Source organism: Ctenopharyngodon idella, chromosome 2 (genome assembly GCF_019924925.1).
Source record: "Ctenopharyngodon idella isolate HZGC_01 chromosome 2, HZGC01, whole genome shotgun sequence".
In the NCBI taxonomy this organism is placed as follows: Eukaryota; Metazoa; Chordata; class Actinopteri; order Cypriniformes; family Xenocyprididae; genus Ctenopharyngodon; species Ctenopharyngodon idella.
This window is the reverse complement of record NC_067221.1, coordinates 38436900-38457599: the sequence shown is the minus strand read 5'-3', so window position 1 is coordinate 38457599 and position 20700 is coordinate 38436900. Positions and strand designations below refer to the sequence as shown.

Genomic DNA, 20700 nt, shown 5'->3' with positions numbered 1-20700 from the left:
AATAAAGCTGCAAAAAATTATTTTTAGAAATCTGTGATGAAGTCACATGAGCATATTAGCACTTGACCATCCACATTTACCTATCAATGAAGTTTAATCTGTTCAGAAACTTGCTCCATCCAGTCACTGTGAAATAGGATAGAAACATTATTCCTATACACCGTCTGCTTATTTTAATTTATAAAGTTTTAAATATGGATATTTTTCTTACAAAAAAACCATCGCTTCACTTCAGAAGGCCTTTATTAACACCCTGGAGCCGTATAGATTATTTTTATAATGGTTGAATGCATTTTTTGGAGGGGCAGAGGCTTCAAAATCTCGCCCCCCATTCACTACCATTATAAAGCTTGGAAGAGTCAGGATATTTTTAAATGGGTCATTGATGAATAAGGTTTTTAAAAGTGTAAAAAAACATAATGGAGATATAATTAATTTTGAAGTTTTATTAAGTATTAACAGTGAGATTATGTGGTTTTTATACAATTATCACTGCTTTTGTCATTTTTTACAAGATGGACAAAATGTGTCACCAAAAAAGTCCGGTTTTACCGAATGACACTTTTGGTTAGACCAAATGACGATATTTTGAAACAATGCTAACAGGCTAGCTAGCTAACAAAAGGACAATCAAACAATTATATTTAGTACAATTTTTTTAAATATAACAACCATGTGGTCCTGTGCAGGTGTCTGAATGATATCACAACCTGTCACATGATATTGAGCGCATGATCCAAAATGGTCCCTTTATAGGGGTTACTCCGAATGACATCAATGAAATTCATTTTTTTGGACATTCTTTCTCACAACAAAGCAACGACTTCTACACATAATTTTAATACCATTTTGCACTATGTTGATATATGATATAAAATCATGCCAGAATAAAAAATACATAATATACATTTATTTAATTTTGAGATGTTTTAATCACAAATGAAATGGCTGTATTGGCCTTTGGACGGTTAAACCGAATGACCTTTTGACACTTCAAAATCTTTAAAATACCTTTATATGTAGCAACATATAATTAAAACCTTTTGGATTCTATAAAACAGATCTAGTTGTACTACCTTACATACTTTGGATGTCATATCTTTGTTTTTTATTATTATTAAGGCTTATTATAAAAAAATGGCCTGTCACATTTACACCTGGTTTTGAGGGTCTGTAAATCATGGGATAATTTTCATTTTTGGGTGAACTATCCCTTTATAATGTTAAAAAGTGTTGTCAATTAGATACTTTTATTTTTTTATTGTAGTAAAAATGGAACTGTTACTACATGTAAAGAACCTTTAAAGAACCATCTTTTTTTTAGAGTGTATTATTATTATTATTGCAGTTGGTATCTAGAGGTGAAGTTTGGTAAAGTTTACCTGAATAAATTTGTGACTTACATAGTATAGTAGACATATTTTCGAGTCAATAAAATGCTGAAAATAATCCTTAAAAGGGGTAGTAACACCAATGTTGAAACTGTTTTCTTTAGCATTTTTGCATATTTTTACAAAGGCAATCAGCTTTATAACCAAATGTACATGTATTATTTTCACAATGTAAGATCGGTCTGATCTGTGAAATTGCTCATCAGTGTCCTGTCTGTAGGTGGCGCTCTGAAGTAGATGGCCAGAGAGAGGAAGTTAATCTTTGAGGGGGTGGTCTTGCACCTGCTCCCACAAAGCAATCATGACAATTACACAGAGTCGGCCCCAGAGGACATACACAAATCTGCTTTAAAAAAAACACATGACAGACCAGACAGAAACGGAGAGAGAGACAGAGAAGTGCACACATGTAGAGAAAAAATGAAAGGGGCGGAGAAAAGGGAAAGGAGTGGGAGGAGCATCAGTGAGCAGAGGAATGTAATTAGCATGAATCTGAATAATCACCCCTCTAATTATCGAGTGCTGGTACAAGGAAGATTCTGAAGCTATGAAAAGTAGAATCACGTAGGGACATTTGACCGGCAATGGAAAGAAACATACTACCCATACCACTTTTTTTTTGTGGTATGCAAATATTTTTTTATGTACAGAACACCCAGATGATCTACTACATTAGTCAAAATGTGCAGTATACAACCAGATCACTCTTCACAGGTTCCACAATGCAACGCGCTCAACTTGATGAAATGAACCGAAAGCAATATCAAATCACAATTTTTAAAGACCCCAGAAAATCCGAATTGGCATTTTGTAGCTGTTAGCTTTAAGGCCATCTTCAAATTGACTTCAAATAGCATACACATTGAAAATGACCAATCTTTCTCTTTCAGGAAAAATGGACAAACAATACTGATGCCACATCTTATCCTCAAAATGTTGTCAAAATTCTTTCAAACACTATGTCCAATGACTGCTGTAGCATTGGCAGGATATCGTAACCAACATAGACACTGAGGGGTACAAGTCCCCGCCAATAATTACAAATGGCCAAATTGTCCCCCCAACATTTGATATTCTTGATGCTGCTCTGCTGCACTCCATTACACACTGCTCTGTTTGTTGTTAGGTCAACATCAAGTTTTAAATGTTACATTTTTAGCCTTCTCTGCCACAGTGGTCTAACAGCACTCGTCAATATAAAAATGATTGAGATGGCCAATCAAATCAAAGAAGGCGGGGCTTACTGTTCACAGAAGACGAGTGGGAATTCCAATGCAATGCTTTAGGGTATGTTTATATAACAACAATGTACTAAAAACAGAAAAGTTTTTCCATTTGTGTTTTTCGCATATAGATGACATTGTCAAAATGATCCCAGTTCACACGGATCCGTGAAAACAACTAAAAACGTTGTATTATGCTGCCAGGCCAGTAGTTGGCGATGTCACTTAGTAAAGAACACTACGCGCCTTTAGACTGAACACGTAATGCGCATGACATCACTGTTTTCACAAATTAGCATTTTTGTAATTTACATGCAGATAATAATGGTATAATTTTCAAACACTTTGAAACCTGTTTTCAGGCCCCCAAAATGCTGTTGTTGTGTAAAGGCCGGAACACACCAAGCTGACGGTCGGCTGTCGGGCAGTTTTTGTTCGTCGGCCGATTAATTTTTCCCAGTGTGTTCCGCACCGTCGGTTGAAGTTGGGCCTCATCGGCTTTTTTTCGGCCGATTCGAAATGTTGAATCGGCGTCGGAGCTCATCGGTCCGTTGGGCCATCTGATCATTCTGATTGGCCGTTCAGCTACTGCCACCTGCTGGTACGGAAATGCATTTCATCTTGCGCAAGCGCAGAATGACGTGCTACTTGGCCGTCGGGTGTCGAGCGTCGGTTTGGTGTGTCAGAGCAACTTTGGACACAGACACTGCCGACGTGAGCCAACTCCGCAGTCTGCTTTCGTCGCCACTAGTTTGTCGGCGTCGGCTTGGTGTGTTCCGGCCTTAAAACGCATAAATAGTTTTTAGTAGAAAATGGTGTTGTGTAAACGTCCCTTCAGTTTTAACAGCGAAAGAGTGTGTGGTAAATAGCTAAACACACAACTGTTTTACGATAGAAATGTTCCACAACCGACAAGTAATGCAAACTACTGAACTTTTTTATTAAATTTTGCCATTATAAATAAAAAATATACTATAATTTACGATTCATTTAATTTATAACTGAAAGTGACGAGACAAGAAACGCTTTGCGTTTATGACATATTAGACATACGAATGAGTGAATGTGTGCATATTTTAAAATAAAATAGAATTTGAAAATAGTTTAAATTGATTATTTTATAACTCCAATTAGACTTATAACTTATTTTACTGTTCTTATTTTTTATTCCCTTAATTGCCTTCTAATTCTATAATTATCTAATTCCTTTCAATTAAAAGACTAATACCCCCTCCCCCCCAGCAAAAAAAAAAAAAAAAAAAATGGATTAAAAACCCTAATTAACTGTATTTCTTTCTGAAATAATACTAACTGGGTGCCACTTTCTAAATGAAACGTGCAATATAAGGATATCATGTGACATGATTTACCATTGTTTTACTGTTTTACATACCTTTTTAATATTATGCAGTGTACATTACAGTATCCTATCAATTCAATTCACAACACCACACTACACAACAGTATTTTAATTACAGATAAACTGCATATCAATATATTTTAAAAGATATCTGCCTGTTTGTCTCTCTCTCTCACACACACACACACACACACACACACAGTCAACATTCAAGACTCACTCTTATCATCAATGGGGATGTCGAGTGGTTTTTAAGAGCTCATGTGAAGTGTGTGTGATTTCTGGTGTCATTTACATGCAGGTGTTTCAGTACCGAATTAGCCCAACGCTCTTCTCTTTACCTTCTGTGAGTGTTTGCAGCCACCACTCCAACATTCTGCATCAATTATTCCTGCATTTATTATCATCCTGTATTTACAGCCTATATTTACTCAAGGGAGCGATCTCCAGGTGCAAGAGCTCTTAGACCTTCTGCCACTGCAGGTCTAAAAAAAGTAAATTCTGTCAATTTATTCACCCTCATGTTGTTCCTTGGAACACAAAAGTTGTTTCAGGAAATATTCAAACTGCTCTTTCCCAGTCAACAAAAGCATACAGAGACCAAGCTCCAAACAGGAACCATAAAATTATCATTTCTTTTATCATTTCAGCTAATTACAAAGAGTATATATGTGTGTGTGTGTGTATTTATTTGATCAAAAATACAGTAATATTGCAAAATATTATTACAATTTAAAATGAAAGGGGCCGAGCAAGATCACATCCAAGGATCTGAACTGTCCTTGGCTAGATGTGAACTTTGAATTGGAACAGTACTTGGGCAGCCACAAGTACTGTACACAAGTACAGAAAAGAACGCATATTAAGAAACGGCGAAAAATTAGTAATCTAATAATTTAGTATAGAAATCTATATGGAAATATTTTGTAACATTATAAACGTCTTTAATTTTGATCAGTTTAATGCGTCCTCACTAAATAAAAGTATTAATTTCTTACTTTAAAAAAAATCATACTAACTCCAAACTTTTGAACTGTACCCTAGTATATTAGTATAATAATAATAAAAGTTTCTAAATAATAATAAATGTTAAAGATAACAAAAGTTACATTGAGAATAACTGCTCAATTAATTTAATATGAAAACAGATCTTCATGTGTGTGTGTGTCCATGCACATAATGCGCTCACACACGTGTGTTTGTAACTGTCCTGTTGCTTCTGTAATGACAGAGTCCCAGAATGCTCTGCAGCCAATTAGCCTGCCATAATTACCCAGACTCCCATTGAGCTGTCAATCAGAGAGGAGCTGCACAGGAAGTCATCCCTCCCTCTGTTAGCGGAGGAAAGTCTCTGCTGAGCCCTCCCCAATTAAACCCACTCTCGCTCTAATATTAGACCTGACTTAACCATCTCTCTCTGTGTGTGTGTTTCTCTCATTCGGTCTCTTTTACGTTATGTTTCAGCATTGGCTCTCCTGACATCTTTCTTTCTCTGTTATTGTCTCTCCACCTCTTCTCACTCATAATTGCAGAGTGCTCAGCTCAAACCGAAGCACATTTGTTTCAACAGATGTTTTCAGAGATGCAAAGAGCCACAAACTGCATACAAACGCAGCACGCTGTCATCGCCTTTCTTTGTGGATTGTGTTGCCATGTAATTCTGATAAATGCACGAGGTAACTCTACTCCATCACAAGCTTACTCCACAATCAGGTCCCAGCATTTCTAATGGGATTTATCAGGAATTCTGAGAAATCTTTTATATCAGCGCCTGCTGGAAAATCCAGCTGAAACTAACTCAAAAGTCAACAGAAATTAGTTGTAAGTTATATTACAAATATCCTGGCTCTTCTAAGCTTTATAATGGGAGTGATTGGAGGTTTTGAAGCCCAAAAAAAGTGCATCCATCGATCATAAAACGTACTCCACGCAGCACCGGGGGGTTAATAAGCAAATCGATAAATTTGTGTAAGACAAATATACTTATTTAAAACTTTATAAAGTAAAATAACGAGCTTCCGGAGCGACAGCCATATGCATTCGACTTGCGTCTAAAAAGTGTTAACATCCACGACGTAGTACACAATCACGCGACGTACTACGCTATGTCCTACGTTATAACGCGCAGTACATCATGTCATTGTGTACATGTGTCGCGGAAGTTAACACTTTTTAGACCAATGCGTATGGCTGTCGTGCTGGAAGCCCATTATTTTACTTTATATAGTTTTAAATAAGGATATTTGTCTTACACAAACGTATTGATTCATATCAGAAGGAATTTATTAACCCTCCGGAGCTGCATTGAGTAAGTTTTATCATCAATGGATGCACTTTTTTGGGCTTCAAAATTTCATCCTCCAATCACTCCCATTATAAAGCTTAGAAGAGCCGGGATATTTTTAATATAACTCTGATTGTGTTTGGCTGAAAGAAAAAGTCATATACAGTTGCATGAAAAAGTATGTGAACCACTTGCAGAATCTGTGAAAATGTGCAAAATTTTAACAAAATAAGGGAGATAATACAAAATGCATGTTATTTTTTATTTAGTACTGTCCCGAATAAGATATTTTACATAAAAGATGTTTACATATAATCCATAAGACAAAAAAATAGCTGAATTTATTAAAATTACCACATTCAAAAGTTTGTGAACCACTGATTCTTAATACTGTGTGTGGTTAACTGGATGATCTATGACTGTTTTTTTTGTTTTGTGAGGGTTGTTCATGAGTCCCTTGTTTGTTCTGAGCAGTTAAACTGAGCTCTGTTCTTCAGAAAAAATCTCCAGGTCCCAAAAATTCTTCAGTTTTCCACCATCTTTTGCATATTTGAACCCTTTACAGCAGTGACTGAATGATTTTGAGATCCATCTTTTCACACTGAGGACAACTGAGGGACTCAAACACAACTATTAAAAAAGTTTCAAACATTCACTGATGCTTCAGAAGGAAACATGATGCATTAAGAGTCAGGGGGTGAAAACTTTTGAACAGGATGAAGAGGTCCAAATTTTTCTTATTTCGCTTGAATATAATTTTTTTTCGTTTAGTACTGCCCTTCGGAAGCAACAGAAGATACTTGCATGTTTCCCGGAAGACAAATTAAATACAATTTACCTTGATCTTCAAATTCCAAATGTTTTCATGTTTTCTGAAGCATCAGTGAATGTTTGAACCTTTTTTAATAGTTGTGTTTGAGTCCCTCAGTTGTCCTCAGTGTGAAAAGACGGCTCTCAAAATCATTCAGTCACTGCTGTAAAGGGTTCAAATATGCAAAAAATGCTGGAAAACTGAAGAATTTTTGGGACCTGGAGATTTTTTCTGAAGAACAGAGCTCAGTTTAACTGCTCAGAACAAACAAGGGACTCATGAACAAACATCACAAAACAAAAAAACAGTCGTAGATCATCCAGGTAACCACACACAGTATTAAGAATCAATGGTTCACATACTTATGAATGGGGTTATTTTAATAAATTCAGCTATTTTTTTTTTGTTTTATGTAAAAAAAAACGCATTTTGTATTATCTCCCTTATTTTGTTAAAATTATTAACATTTTCACAGATTCTGCAAGTGGTTCACATACTTTTTCTTGCAACTGTACATCTAGGATGGCTTGAGGGTGAGTAAATTATGGGGTAATTTTCATTTTTGGGTGAACTGTCCCTTTAAGCACTAAGCAGTAAACAGAATGCACTCTTGCATAGGTCATATTTTTTGTAGGGCTGATAAAAAAAAAACAAAAGGTATTTGGTCACAATCAGCTGCAAAACTGAAAAGCATCTCTTGTGTTTTAAAAGTACAAATAAATAGAATAATGAAAAATAAAACTTAGTTATCTTTGCGCGTGAGAGTTCATTAACATGCGGTAAAAATGGTGAATGCACAAAGTTCAATATCATGCTTTTTCAAGAAATCACAGAAAGATGAGTGAGAAGGAGTGAGACTTCCACGAGTCACGATACAAATCGGCACAATGCCAAATGATTTTGTCTCATTATAACAGCTGAAACAACTTAAAATACTCTGTCATTTATGGTCATGCAGATAAGAATAAGACATTATTCGAAACTATAAAAGGCCTATTTTTATTTGTGTACACTAACAGTAAAAACAAAACATTGTGCTTTTGTAAAATAAAGAAAACAAACAGGATGCCGCTTTCTGTCGTCTTGGTTTTCTTTCCGTGATGTTAGTGGAGCGTGTCACAAAAATTAATTGAAAACTCAGCGTATAGGCTACCAGCAAGCACTTGCATGCCATCTGAAGTCTTGTTTTGAGTTGGCGCATAGATTGTCTCTTCTTCTTCTCTTGTTGTGGCAGTTAGCAAACAGCGATGCATTACCATACACGCACCCTTCTGGATTGGAGCGTGGATCGCCTGTGACTGACTGTATTCGTCATCTGACTGTATGCACCGAACCGTGACGGCCATATTGTGATGGTTCGGGATGAATACATGTACCGTTACACCCCTAGCGTGTTCACACTTGTAGTTCGGTTCTCTTGGTTCTTTTGATCCGGACCAAAAAAAGAAAACAATGCATTTAGTCCTGGTTTGCCTGGTTCATTTTTAACACCAAACCAAAAAAAAAAAAAGCTTTTATGATGAATATTTTGTGACGGAACTTCCAAAACAATGCTGTGTGCTGGGATAAATGCACTCGCTGTATATGCATATGCATATGATGGTATATGATGACAACTCTTGAAGTGTGTAAAGGAGTCAAAACAGCAGCAGGAATTCCTCCATCACACACACAAATGAAGATCTGCTGTGAGGAGACGCGGTTCTGATGCCTGTACCGAGCTATGATTGGCAACTATGATCGCGACTATGACGAGAAAAAACAGGCACTTGAGCATTTTGTCCTTTTTAGGGCCGCATCTTGTGTCGTTTACATGTCTTTGGTCCGTGTTGCGTTCATATTTCATTCGATCCGCACCAGAGTTTGTGTGGAAGCGGACCGAGACCCATCTTTTCAGCGGTCTCTGTCCACTTGTTTGGTTTGGATTGTAGCATTCACGCTTATTCAAATGAATTGTACTAACAGAGCAATCACACTAGGGTTAGTTTTAAGCGAATCAAACATGCCAAGTGTGAACACACCCTAAAAGAACCAATTTTTTCTTAGCGCAATAAATATTTAAATAATCTAAAGAATCTTTTTCCAAAAGAACCTTTTAAGGATTGGAAAATTTCCACAGTTGCTAAAAGTTCTTCATAGAACCATAGATGCCAGTTAAGAACCTATAATTTTTAAGAGTATAGACCACCTTGGAACAGCAATGTTCCACTTACCATGTATAAAAAAAAAAAAAAAAAAAAAAAAAAACAGCATTACCATTTAAAAAAAACTATGAGAGATTTTTCTATCAATTTTCCATCAGGTAAAGGTTTCCATGCTTGAGTGAATGTAATTGAATCTGGCTTATGCATACAGTACACAAAGCACAAATATTGGAGAAATCACATTTATTGCTGAAAGTGTTTGTTCACAGAGGACGGTGATGAGTTCAGCACACCTCAGATCTTCACTGCCTTACCTCTGTGATGTTTTCTTGTACTTTCTCCTGAAACAAAACAAACACAATGTTAAAAACCTGCATTTGGCTACTATTCACATGAATATTTTAACCATTTCTTTAATAATAAACATACACACACAGTCTACATTTAAACCCTGCTGTTTCCCCAATTAACAGGGAACATTCTCAGAACTTTAGCTAACGTTCTCTCAAAGCTATGAACAAATGTTCTTCCAGTAACAGAATGTTTGTTCAATGTTATCTGGTCTTTAATAACATTCTCAACATATTAGCACAAAAACGTTATTTATACATTGGTCATGGAGCGTTTTTATCTGAAACGTTTTAGTTGGATGCTCGTCTAACATTTTTAAAATGTTTTTTAACTTGTTTCAGAAAGTTCAGAGAACATTCAAAAGTAACTGTTATAATGTTTTAAGAATGCTAAAATGGAACGTTACCTTAACGCAAAACATTTAATAACTGGACGTTTTGAATGTTCAGATAACATTCAGAAATAATGTTTTCTTAATGGAAACTTAATGGGAACGTTAGCAAAACGTTCTTAGAACATATTTTTGAGATTAAAATCACGTTTTAATAGTACGGAGCCCCTAAACAGACATGGGGGGGGGGGGGGAGACAGTAGTAATAATAATAATAATAATAATAATAATAATAATAATAATAATTATAATTCAAAGCTTTTGTGTTCTCTCGCAAATGTTTTGCGTTCCCCCGAGAAACTTTGCATTCTTACGCAAATGTTTTGCGTTCCTCCGAGAAACTTTGCATCCTCATGTAAATGTTTTGCGTTCCCCCGAGAAACTTTGCATTCTCTCACAAACGTTTTGCGTTCCCCCGAGAAACTTTGCATTCTCATGCAAAATGTTTTGCGTTCCCCCGATAAACTTTTGAGCTCTTTGCGAGCGAACGCAAAGTTTCTCGGGAAACACAAAAGCACTGACAAATAATTTTTCCTTCATGTCATATTTTTTCCCTTCACCATGTCCCTCTAGGAGCGCCGTATAAAAGTGGTCTAATGTATTTATAAATGTAAAAACATTCCATAAAGATGAATATTAATTTTCATGAGCAAACCTTGTTATATTATATTTTTCAGATTAAAAGTCTCCACATATAACACATGCAAACTCACGCCCTTTCTGATTTAAATATATAAAAAAAATAAAACGTCTCAATATCTAATTGATACAGTGAAATCAAATCTTTTCCATTTTTGAGACTACACAAATTTTGTTTCAAAAGCCATTAAGCATCCTAGTATTTATGACTTTGAATACAGGCTGTTTAAAGGATCACTTCTTCTGGTATGTTTTTACGGTGTCGCTAACAATCCAGATATGTGCTTTTATAAAGTCCATTAACAACACAAGGACGGTGAAGCAATTAGTCAGCACACAAGAAAAATCTGAGCTGCCCAATCATTACTCATTCCTGCCATAAGCCACTATCACTGGTGCCTGAAATTGCTCCGTAAGAGAAGGAAACTCCTCTACTCTCTCCCTTTTCTTTCTGAAGTCACCAAACACAATTATGAGTACTGCTTCACACCATTAAGAGGTTGTACGCACACAAGTGCACATGCATAACCATGTCCACGTATGCGCACACACCCACGACAGCTGTGCATGTTTGAGGCTTTCTGTGAGATTAAATGCTGATGCAGTCAGATTTAGCCACTGCAGTAACCTTTAACATCCACATATACAGCTGCTTCTACATGCCCAACACACTGCAAAACAGCTTAACACCCCATGAACTGGCCTGACGTCCTGTGACGAGCAAAAATCCAACCCAGTAAAGGGACTGACGCAATTTTGGCAAAAAGAGCACTTGTTTTGCCCTCCGTTACACAGAACAGCAAAAGTGCTTAAAACAAATTCACAATTTTATTTGTGCACATGCATATTCAATCTTCAAGACATGCTGCACCAGGTGTGATGCCAATTACCTTATATGCACTTTTATGGTGCTTTTTGATGTTTTTTGAGCGTGACAGCCATAGGTTACTATCTGCTGTCATTGCAAGGAAAAGAACAGCTTGGATATTCAGCAAAATTCTCATTATTCGGCTTTTGTGTTACAGAAGACAGAAAACATGTTTGGATTGACTACACTGTAAACCCGAATAAGTTGGCAAAACTCAAATGGCAATCAAATTTTTGACTCTCCAAAAACCCACATTAACAGAAACTCTTCTAAATTAGCATAACAAAACATTAATCACTACTAAATCTCCCATTTAACATTATTTTTGCACAAAAAAAAATTATAAAACACTTAATTTTAGCATTTACTCTCCCTTTCGAGTGCATGCTGGGAAATAGAAATCCCAGCCCAGTTTCAGTTAAACTTATGTTCATCTAAATTAATACAAATAAGTTCATACAACTGAAAACAATGAAACAGTTCAGTTTACTTAAAATATATTAGTTCTGTGAACTTGAAATAAAAAGAAAGTGCTAAATACTCATAAAAGTTAATTTGACTGAACTAATTTGTTTAATTTAAGTTTGTCCTACTCAAACCAATTAATTATTTTGAGTGTAAGGGTTTACAGTGTATTTGAATTGATAGTGTAGGCTATGACTGTTTACATTTTTAGGCAAACTATTCCTCATATATAGCCTGTAATATGACTCTGATGTATGTTCAAGTGAAGTATGATACGATATTTAATGAGAAAAATAAGATAGGAAGGACATGATTTTATCAATAAGGATTGATTGGATTATGAAAAGTGTCTCTGTATGACAGGTGGTTGGAGGGGAGGAGTTGAAATATAACTACGTCAGCCGAAACGGAAAGACATTTCAGAGATGGAACAAGTTAATATGTTCAGATGAAAGATTATGAAGACAGAAATCTTTTTCTTTGGATTAACGCGCACTTATCAATAAGACCAGAAACACGTATTAAGAAACTAAATGGGGTCAATTTGATTTCATGTTGACTTTGACAGACCCAATACACACAAACACACACAAAACTTTTCAAACATAACATTAACAGAGGAAGTTTACTATTCTACTGCATGAAGGGAGAAAATATGAGAGGATACAAACAAGCCCGCCCCTCATTCATCCCCTTTCATTCGCTTTTTCTTTCTCCTTCTCTCACTCATTCTTTCTTCTTCACACATAGTGAGGAAATTGCATTTCATTCACTGAGTTCTGGGACAATAAGACTTTTTCTCCAGCCGCCCAATAACAGCCAGAGAGAAAAATTGATTGACATTGAAGAGATTAGTTTTTCTACAGATGATGGAGCTGTTTAATATATATATTTGAGAAGTATTTGAAACATTAATAAAAAGTCACCAACTCTCAGTGAATCTGAAATGACCTCATTGAAGTGTGAATAAAATCACAATAAAACACCTTTATATGCTGTATTTAAAGAATAATATTTGTGAATGTACATATTTTGATCATTTAAAAAAATATATAAATTTTTCTTCATGGGTGAATCTGTCCAGAAAATGTATAAGTCATATTACAAAATGAGAGAAGAAGAAAAAGGAATTGGAACCATCAAGACATTTTGCATGGTGACAATTTCATGACAATTAAGAAATAACATAAAACATCCTCTTTATTATAATGGAAAAACATGAATTATATTTTAAAAATGTTAATATTTTATTATTAGTTTTTTTTTTTTTTTTTTTACAGTATTTGCCCATCCAAATCCAGCATGTGTCCAAGAATGCTTTTTTATTTTAATTATTTTATTAATAATTATTTTTATTGTTTAAACGTATTTATCCATCATGATAGCATCTGTTGTACCGCGTCTGCATTTCATTTATGCTGTTTTAAACAAAAACTGTGTTTTTCAGTAATGGGAATCAACAAAAAAATTGCTTAATTGTCATTAAAAAAATAATGTCTCCATGCAAATACAGTCCTAAAACAAGCTTTAGGCTTTATACAGATTATAATTTCTTATTTTTTCCTTTTGATTTTGCAGTGCAAAGTGACCTGGGCATGTTTACATGAGATTCAGCCTCTTGGACAACCTCTTAGATAGACACACACAAAACACAAGAAAACCTGTTGAAAAACTCATACTCACAGTCCCCGCAGTCGGAGCCAGATTTTCTCGATCTGGTCGGGCTGTAAGTACTTGAGGGACGTGCTTTCAAACTCCTCGATCTCTCTGGTGGGAGACTCCATGATGTCAAGACAAGGAAAAAACTTAATCCCAGAGCCGGAGCAGAGGAGAGACAGATTCCCCTCTTCAGATGAACTGTGGTCGGGACGCTGCAGTCATCAAACCCTGTTCTCACCTCCTCCTCCTCTTCCTGTCCCTTGTGCTCAACTCCGAGTCTGAGCACAAGGAGTGTGTGACGGTACTGCAGTACGCTCTCTCTCTCTCTCTCTCTCACTCACGCTCTCTCTCAAAAATACAACGCAGACCAGATTAACCCAGACTCCTGATTTCACGACACGAGTGTTGGTGGGAGGAGTTGAGCGTGGCTGAAGCCTCCAGCGGTGATGACAGTATGATCAATAATGACAAACTAGGTCTCTTCCCATAGGACAAATCACAAATGACATCTGTTTAATATCTCGATTGTTTCTCCTAGACAGCAATGAGATTAAACAGAAGCTTTTGTTCGAGTCTTCTGAGAGAAAAAATCTAGTGATCTCGCATACGTCTCCAAAGTGTCAGAAGAGGTCTCAATGTGCTCAGATTCGCCAAGATACCATTCAAAAGTCAGAAATGTTAATATGGACATTTTCTCAAATTCTTCCAAGACTTATTGATCTGAGATAAACCTGAGATAAATCTAGTACACATAAATGTATACACTCTTAAGTAAAAAAATGTGTCATTTGATTCTAGTTTTACTTTACTTGTGGTGCTTATGGTTTGAGATACTGAAAAAACAACAAGTCATGTTGCAATGGTCAAAGATGTTCGTCTTGCATATTTACTTAAAAATGATTAAAAAAACAATTCTCGTTTGTAACTAGTTTTAGTTTTTTGTTTAAAGGGTACCTATTATGCCCCTTTTAACAAGATGTAATATAAGTCTCTGGTGTCCCCAGAATGTGTCTGTGAAGTTTCAGCTCAAAATACCCCACAGATCAAATTTGCCCCTATTTGGGTGTGAGCAAAAACACGCCATTTTTGTGCGTCCCTTTAAATGCAAATGAGCTGCTGCTCCCGGCCTGCTTTCCAGAAGAGGGTGGAGCTTTAACAGCTCGCACTTTGGTTGCTCAACAACAACAAAGCTGGAGAATCTCACGTAGCCAAAATGAGGATTGTCAGTAACGGTGTTCAGCCTTACATTGTTCAAACCGGAGTCGGACACTGATGGAGAGACTCAGGAGGAAGTTACAATTTTCACAATGCAACTGGAGTTTCTGAATGGTTAGTGGATAAATTTGTGTAGTTGATTCAACTCATTGGCTAGCATGTGCCGTCATGTTAATCTTTTGTTCAAATCCAGAATTGAATTGACCCTCGTTTGTAAAGCAGTCCGGCGTAAAATGACAGCATGGCAACAACACTCTACAACAACTCTTCCTCTTCTCTAAAGCAGCCCAACATGGTCTCACCCCCTTTGTTGCGTGTTCTCGGGGGCAGGGTTTATGTAAATTTTAGGTTTAGTGATGTCACTAACCCAGGAAGAAGCTCATTGTAGTCCCTACCAGCCGTTTGTTGTAGTCCTTAAACAGCAATTTCTGTAAAAGAGAAATTTCTCACTTTGCATTGACCTTTGGGCGTCATAACTTTGCAGATGTTGTTTATGCTCAAACAGCAACATTACACACTAACTATAGTTAAAAAAGTGAAATCATAATCAAGGACCCCTTTAACTTTTTTGAAGAAACATCCTAAGAAAACTTACTAAAATGCAACAATATAGACCTTCACACAAAAGCATTTGGTTTGTTTGCCATCAGATTTTGGTGAAAGCTTTTGTGAAGGTTTGCATTAAAAAATATAGACGAAATGCAAAAGAATGGACATGCTTGTGTCTGGAGAGGCATTTTTTTTAAAAAAACAACAAGACGTGTTGCAATGGTCAAAGACTTTAGTCTAGCATGCTTATTTACACGATTAAAAAACCATTGTCTCATTTGTTTCTAGTTCTGTCTTGACAGCTCTCGAAGTGTTTGGCTTGGTAATGGATATGATAATGTTGACATGTTTGATCTTGGCAGAATAGATCTATGCTGCTGCTGCAGAGCAAGTACAGGACTTGCTACTGCTAATACATATATGACACACTGCTGTGAGAAAGTTATACATGCTGTTGCTGTAGAAAATAGCATACATGTATTACCCAGATCTGTACAGGTGGAGCTGGGGAAGGTGGAGGGTTTCTGAAAGAATGCTGCAACTGCTACAGAAAATGCTGACCAGTATTTGAAGGTTGAGTAGCGAGCTCATTGGCTACTGACACAGCAGGAACCAGTCAGCTGTGCCCTATAGAGAATGATGTGACTGCAAGCAGGTTGAGTTAAGAACCTATCAGCCTGTGCCATCTAGAGTTTCATGACAGAACTTTGTATTTTTAGTTTTTTTTTTTTTTTTTAAATAACATCTGCTTAACTTTTTTGAAGAAACATTGAGACAAAACGATTTAGACTTTCACACTAGTACTTTTGATTTGTTTGCCATAAGAGTTTGGTTAATTTGACTGGTGTGAAAGTCATTGTTTTTGCATTAAAGTAATAGACCAAATGCAAAAGAATGGACCGGCATGAACTGTTTTTAACTTGAGAGAGCATCTTAAAAATGTGGTGCTTATGGTGTGAACCGCTGATAAGACATGCTGCAACAGTCAAAGATGTTCAGCTAGCATGTTTACTTAAAAACGATTAAAAAACAATTAGCAAAACAATTAACAATAGTGCAAATGGATGCAAAAACACGCCCCTTGGCTATGAAATGGCAACGCAATAACGTTTAGGCATCTTATTATGCTGGAGAGAGACAGAGGAGGTGAGGAGGAAAAAGAGAAATAGAAAAGCAGTTAATGACACAAACTGTGACTGGAGAGATGAAGAGGCCAATCAGCTTGCAGTTGAAGAGCGGCGCATCAGTGGAGTGAGATTATATGCCTGTTAGATGAATGTGCCGCCCCACTGTCAGATACACATTAACACAAACATTCACACACTCTGAAGTACTCTATTCTCCCATTCCATTTACTAAATGACCCAGTGATTGCTCAATCTTTCAGGAATTGCATACAAGTCATCTTGACGATCAGGAGACTTCATAGCGAACAAATTCATAAATTTATAGAATAAAGGAGCATTATCAATACATTCTCTATAGGAGCTGAGCTTTATGGAAGTTTAACATCTCAACTGGCTCTTCAAGAGAGCAGTGAGATTAAATGGAGAACAAATCTCGCTTCTTAGATTTGAATTACAGTTATATACTATTGTTACACGACTGGATATACACTATTGTTCAAAAGTTTGGGGTCAATCCGAATATTTATTTATTTATTTATTTATTTATTTTATTTTTTGAAGGAAATTAATAAACACTCAAGGATGCATTAAATTGATTAAAAGTGACAGCAAAGACATTTACAATGTTATAAAAGTTTTCTATTTCAAATGTTGATCTTTTGAACTTTCTATTCGTCAAAAAATCCTAGAAAAATCTGTCATGGTTTCCACAAAAAAAAAAAAATAAAAAATAAAAATATCAAGCAGCACAGAGCTGTTTTCAACATTGATAATAATAAGAAATGTTTCTTGAGCAGCAAATGAAGGATCATGTGACACTGAAGTCTGGAGTAATGATGCTGAAAATTCAACTTTGTCATCATTTTAAATTGTAATAATTTTACAATACTGTATTTTTGATCAAATAAATGCAGCCTTGGTGAGTATAAGACTCTTTCAAAATCATTATAAAATGTTAATGACTAGTGGTTCAACGTTACACTCACCCTCCTAAACCTCACTCCCATCCGGGTCACAGAACCAATGTAACCCCTTGTGTTTGAACCGGACGCTCTAAGCGGGACTCGAACCCGGGTCCGCCGCCATAGGAGTCGGGCGCTCTAACAAGGAAGTTAAAGACCTCAGTCCTAGAGACAGTCAGTCAGTCGCTAGAGCACCTCTTGAGATCAGGGGAGTGAGGTTTACACACACAGCTCTTACCAGCCTACGTCCATTACACATAACCAACTGTGTTTACAAGAATACTTGCCAAGACTAAGAATATTTTGACCTAATTTTTTATGGAATCAATTCAGAGTTTGCGCGCTATCTGAAACGCATCTCGGGTGTGTGCAACTGTGTGCACAGATAACAGCGCGCGAGTAAATTCTCTTTTGCCTCTTCTAGCACTGGAATGGTTTAAAATCTATTGAATATGTAAACTAGCAAGACAAAACACATGCAAATTATAAACTTTCAGTGAATGGTGGTCAAACTTGAAATTAATCCGCGAATCACATGCGAGCCGAACCGTGGGGCCTGGTCTGTACGGATCACGGATCACCAACAATCCGATTAACCCCATTATAGACCCGAAACTTTTGAGCTGTAAAAAAGTCTAAATCTGCATATAAAAGTCTTAATATGAAGTCAAATTTCTCAAATTTACTAATTTTTCTGAACTGCTAAGAACATAAAAATGATAATAATGTACTTAGGGTTCATTGCTTCCCAACAGTTTAGCTTAAATGTTTATTACAAAAGCATCCAGTACTCTATATTGTTTTTATTGGGATATTCATCTGAATAAAAACATATTGAACTCCAATAGAGTCGTAAAACCACGATGTGGTTCACTTGTGTTGCCTTACACTGCTCTTTCAGGAGGAAAAAAACAATTGATTACGTTTTTCCCTCTTTTTGTTTCTTGTGCTTTTGTATTTTTCCATTTGCTTCACACAATGGAGCCATTATATAATGGAGTTTCCTGAACATCCCGAAAATCCAATAAGGCTGAGAGCAGGGCTGACCGGCCTGAGACTAATGCAGAGATCTAATTCCTCACGCTGGAAATGTTTTTTCTCCAGGGAGACATTCAGGGCCAGCTGTGATTGAAAGCCGAGACACAGCAGCAGGTTAGTGCGGCAGATTTCTCAAAACATTCTGCTGTTTGTTGGTAATTTTCAGAACAAAATCAGTTATGCAATAATGAGAACAAGAATATAATTGTAATATTTAAGATGTCAATCTTAATACAAAAAGTGTATCTGTTTATTAAAAAGTAGTAGTTTTACAAATATTATATGAATTCACAAAAAGAGTTCTGTGCAAGGTGGTCTAAAACTATCCGTTAGCATTTCCATTCATTTCAAGGGCACATTTTAAGCTCAATTTGAGCATTAAATGTCATGTGACTAATCATCGCAGAATAATGTCATGACAACACTGATTGGCTGATGGCAACCCTTTCTCTAGTGACTATCCTGATGTGTACAGAAAGGGGAAAATAAGTCTATTTCACACTTTTTATGAGCCCTCAAAATACACCCTCAAAATAAGATCAGCTACTACAATATAATGAAATTATATTACCCCTTACCCGGGGGTAAATTAAGCCACAGGAACACTTTTTTTTTTTTTATAAGAAGCCATATTTTTAGTATATTTTTTTAGCCATATTTAAATTGCTTTAGATACGTTCATTGTACTTCTGCCACATTTTCTCTATGTTTACTTTCTTCAATGACACAGACGAAAATAAAAAGACTATCAGTCAAAGTGAGTCATCTTTTTATGAGGGAAAGAGACAGGGCAAGATAAGGAGAGTGAGAGACAAAGAAAGGGTGATGGAGATGAGGAGAGAGCAGGTATTGACAAATAATCTGCTGCCAATTTACATGGGTTTAAAAAACTATTATTGTCCAATTTTTTTGGCTGTCAAACGTCTTGAAATGCACATATGTAGATCAGAGAAACCCCCTGGCTCAAATTTGGGACCTCTGTGATTATAAAACCCTGCCTACGGCCCTGCACACAACCACAAAACAGTAGGTAATTCAGCCTGGAATTTTGTCTTGGGTGGAGGGAGAGAGTCCAGCTGCAATAAAAATCTCTTTTTAAATAATGAATTCAACTTGTAAAACAATTATATGAACAGTCCTGTCCGTTTATCTCTCTCCCCAACATTCTCTCAGTTTTTGTCTTTCAGTGCTCAGCTCTACCTGGGTCTCCCTCCCTGCCGTTCATTCCTGATGATGATTTCTCTTTCAGAGGCCTTTCAATTACCTGATGCAGGAGGCAGGAGATAATGCCAGGCCAAAGTCTCAAAGACACATCACCGCTGGCCTGCTTTCATCTATGGAGAAGCTCCCTGTGCTGCACATGCGAACGGTTCCCTCCGTCTACTCTGAGCTCTTCAAAGGTCTTGTTTGAAGGTGCTTTGCTCTTTCTGTGCCTCTACTCAGTTCTTTTCTTTTAAGTGAGGTTTATAGTGTGCATGTGTGTGTGCCAGAAGGCTGAGAGCTTCTATCGTGAATGACATCACCTACTGTGACATATCACATCATCACCAGACACATGAAACTTGACCAGGGGCATCTACAAAAACACTACAAATCTAATCAGCTTGGCTCATGAATATTAATTAGCTGATGTCATGCTCACTCAGTAGTCCTTGTTAAAAGGCACTGCTTACAGTGTGCAAGTTTATTCAGTCCACTGACTATTTTCAGTAGGTGTTTTTTTGTGCAGTGGTCTAAACCCTTAAAATATCCAACTTTTTCCTACGTCCCATGATGCAGGATCCATTAAACTGTAAATAATCAGCAAAAGGTTAGCTGAATGCATTAATAAGCATTTTTAAAAAACTGGGTACAATGAGATGACATTATTCTACTCCCCCTTCAACCATCAAACATTAAAAAGGACATTTAAAAGAGTAAAAGCATTAACAAAATTACTACAACAGACCGTGAATAACCCTCGATTATTTCTGCAGCAATATTACGGATGTGTTAAATATCACTGTGATAATATATGTCTGTATTATGTAACACGTTGCCTTAATTAAAAATGTTTATTAACTGGAAGACTGAGTGATAATATTTCAAAGTAATTTCCGTCATTTTGACAGGCAATAAATATTGTATTTACCCGCTTTAGAAAAATTTCAGTAAACATTGCTAATAGAGATTAGAAGTGAGAGAGACGTGAGGATTTGGGGAGCAAAACGAGATATTCTTAGT

At 36.4% G+C, this 20700-nt stretch overlaps 1 protein-coding gene across 24 annotated transcripts in view; it reads right to left on the bottom strand.

Moving 5' to 3' along the window:
- pde1cb (phosphodiesterase 1C, calmodulin-dependent b) overlaps positions 1-20700 on the bottom strand; it is a 211398-nt gene that overhangs the window by 150917 nt on the left and 39781 nt on the right. For 9 of the 24 annotated variants that reach the window (XM_051866002.1, XM_051865993.1, XM_051865985.1 and 6 more), the window contains one exon: positions 9528-9554. The exons of 9 other annotated variants lie outside the window; for them this stretch is intronic. In XM_051866002.1, coding sequence (XP_051721962.1) covers positions 9528-9554 — 27 coding nt within the window. Of the gene's footprint in view, positions 1-9527; positions 9555-13610; positions 13925-20700 lie in introns of those variants that run through there. 6 more of the 24 variants (XM_051866149.1, XM_051866116.1, XM_051866091.1 and 3 more) reach the window with 6 other exon arrangements.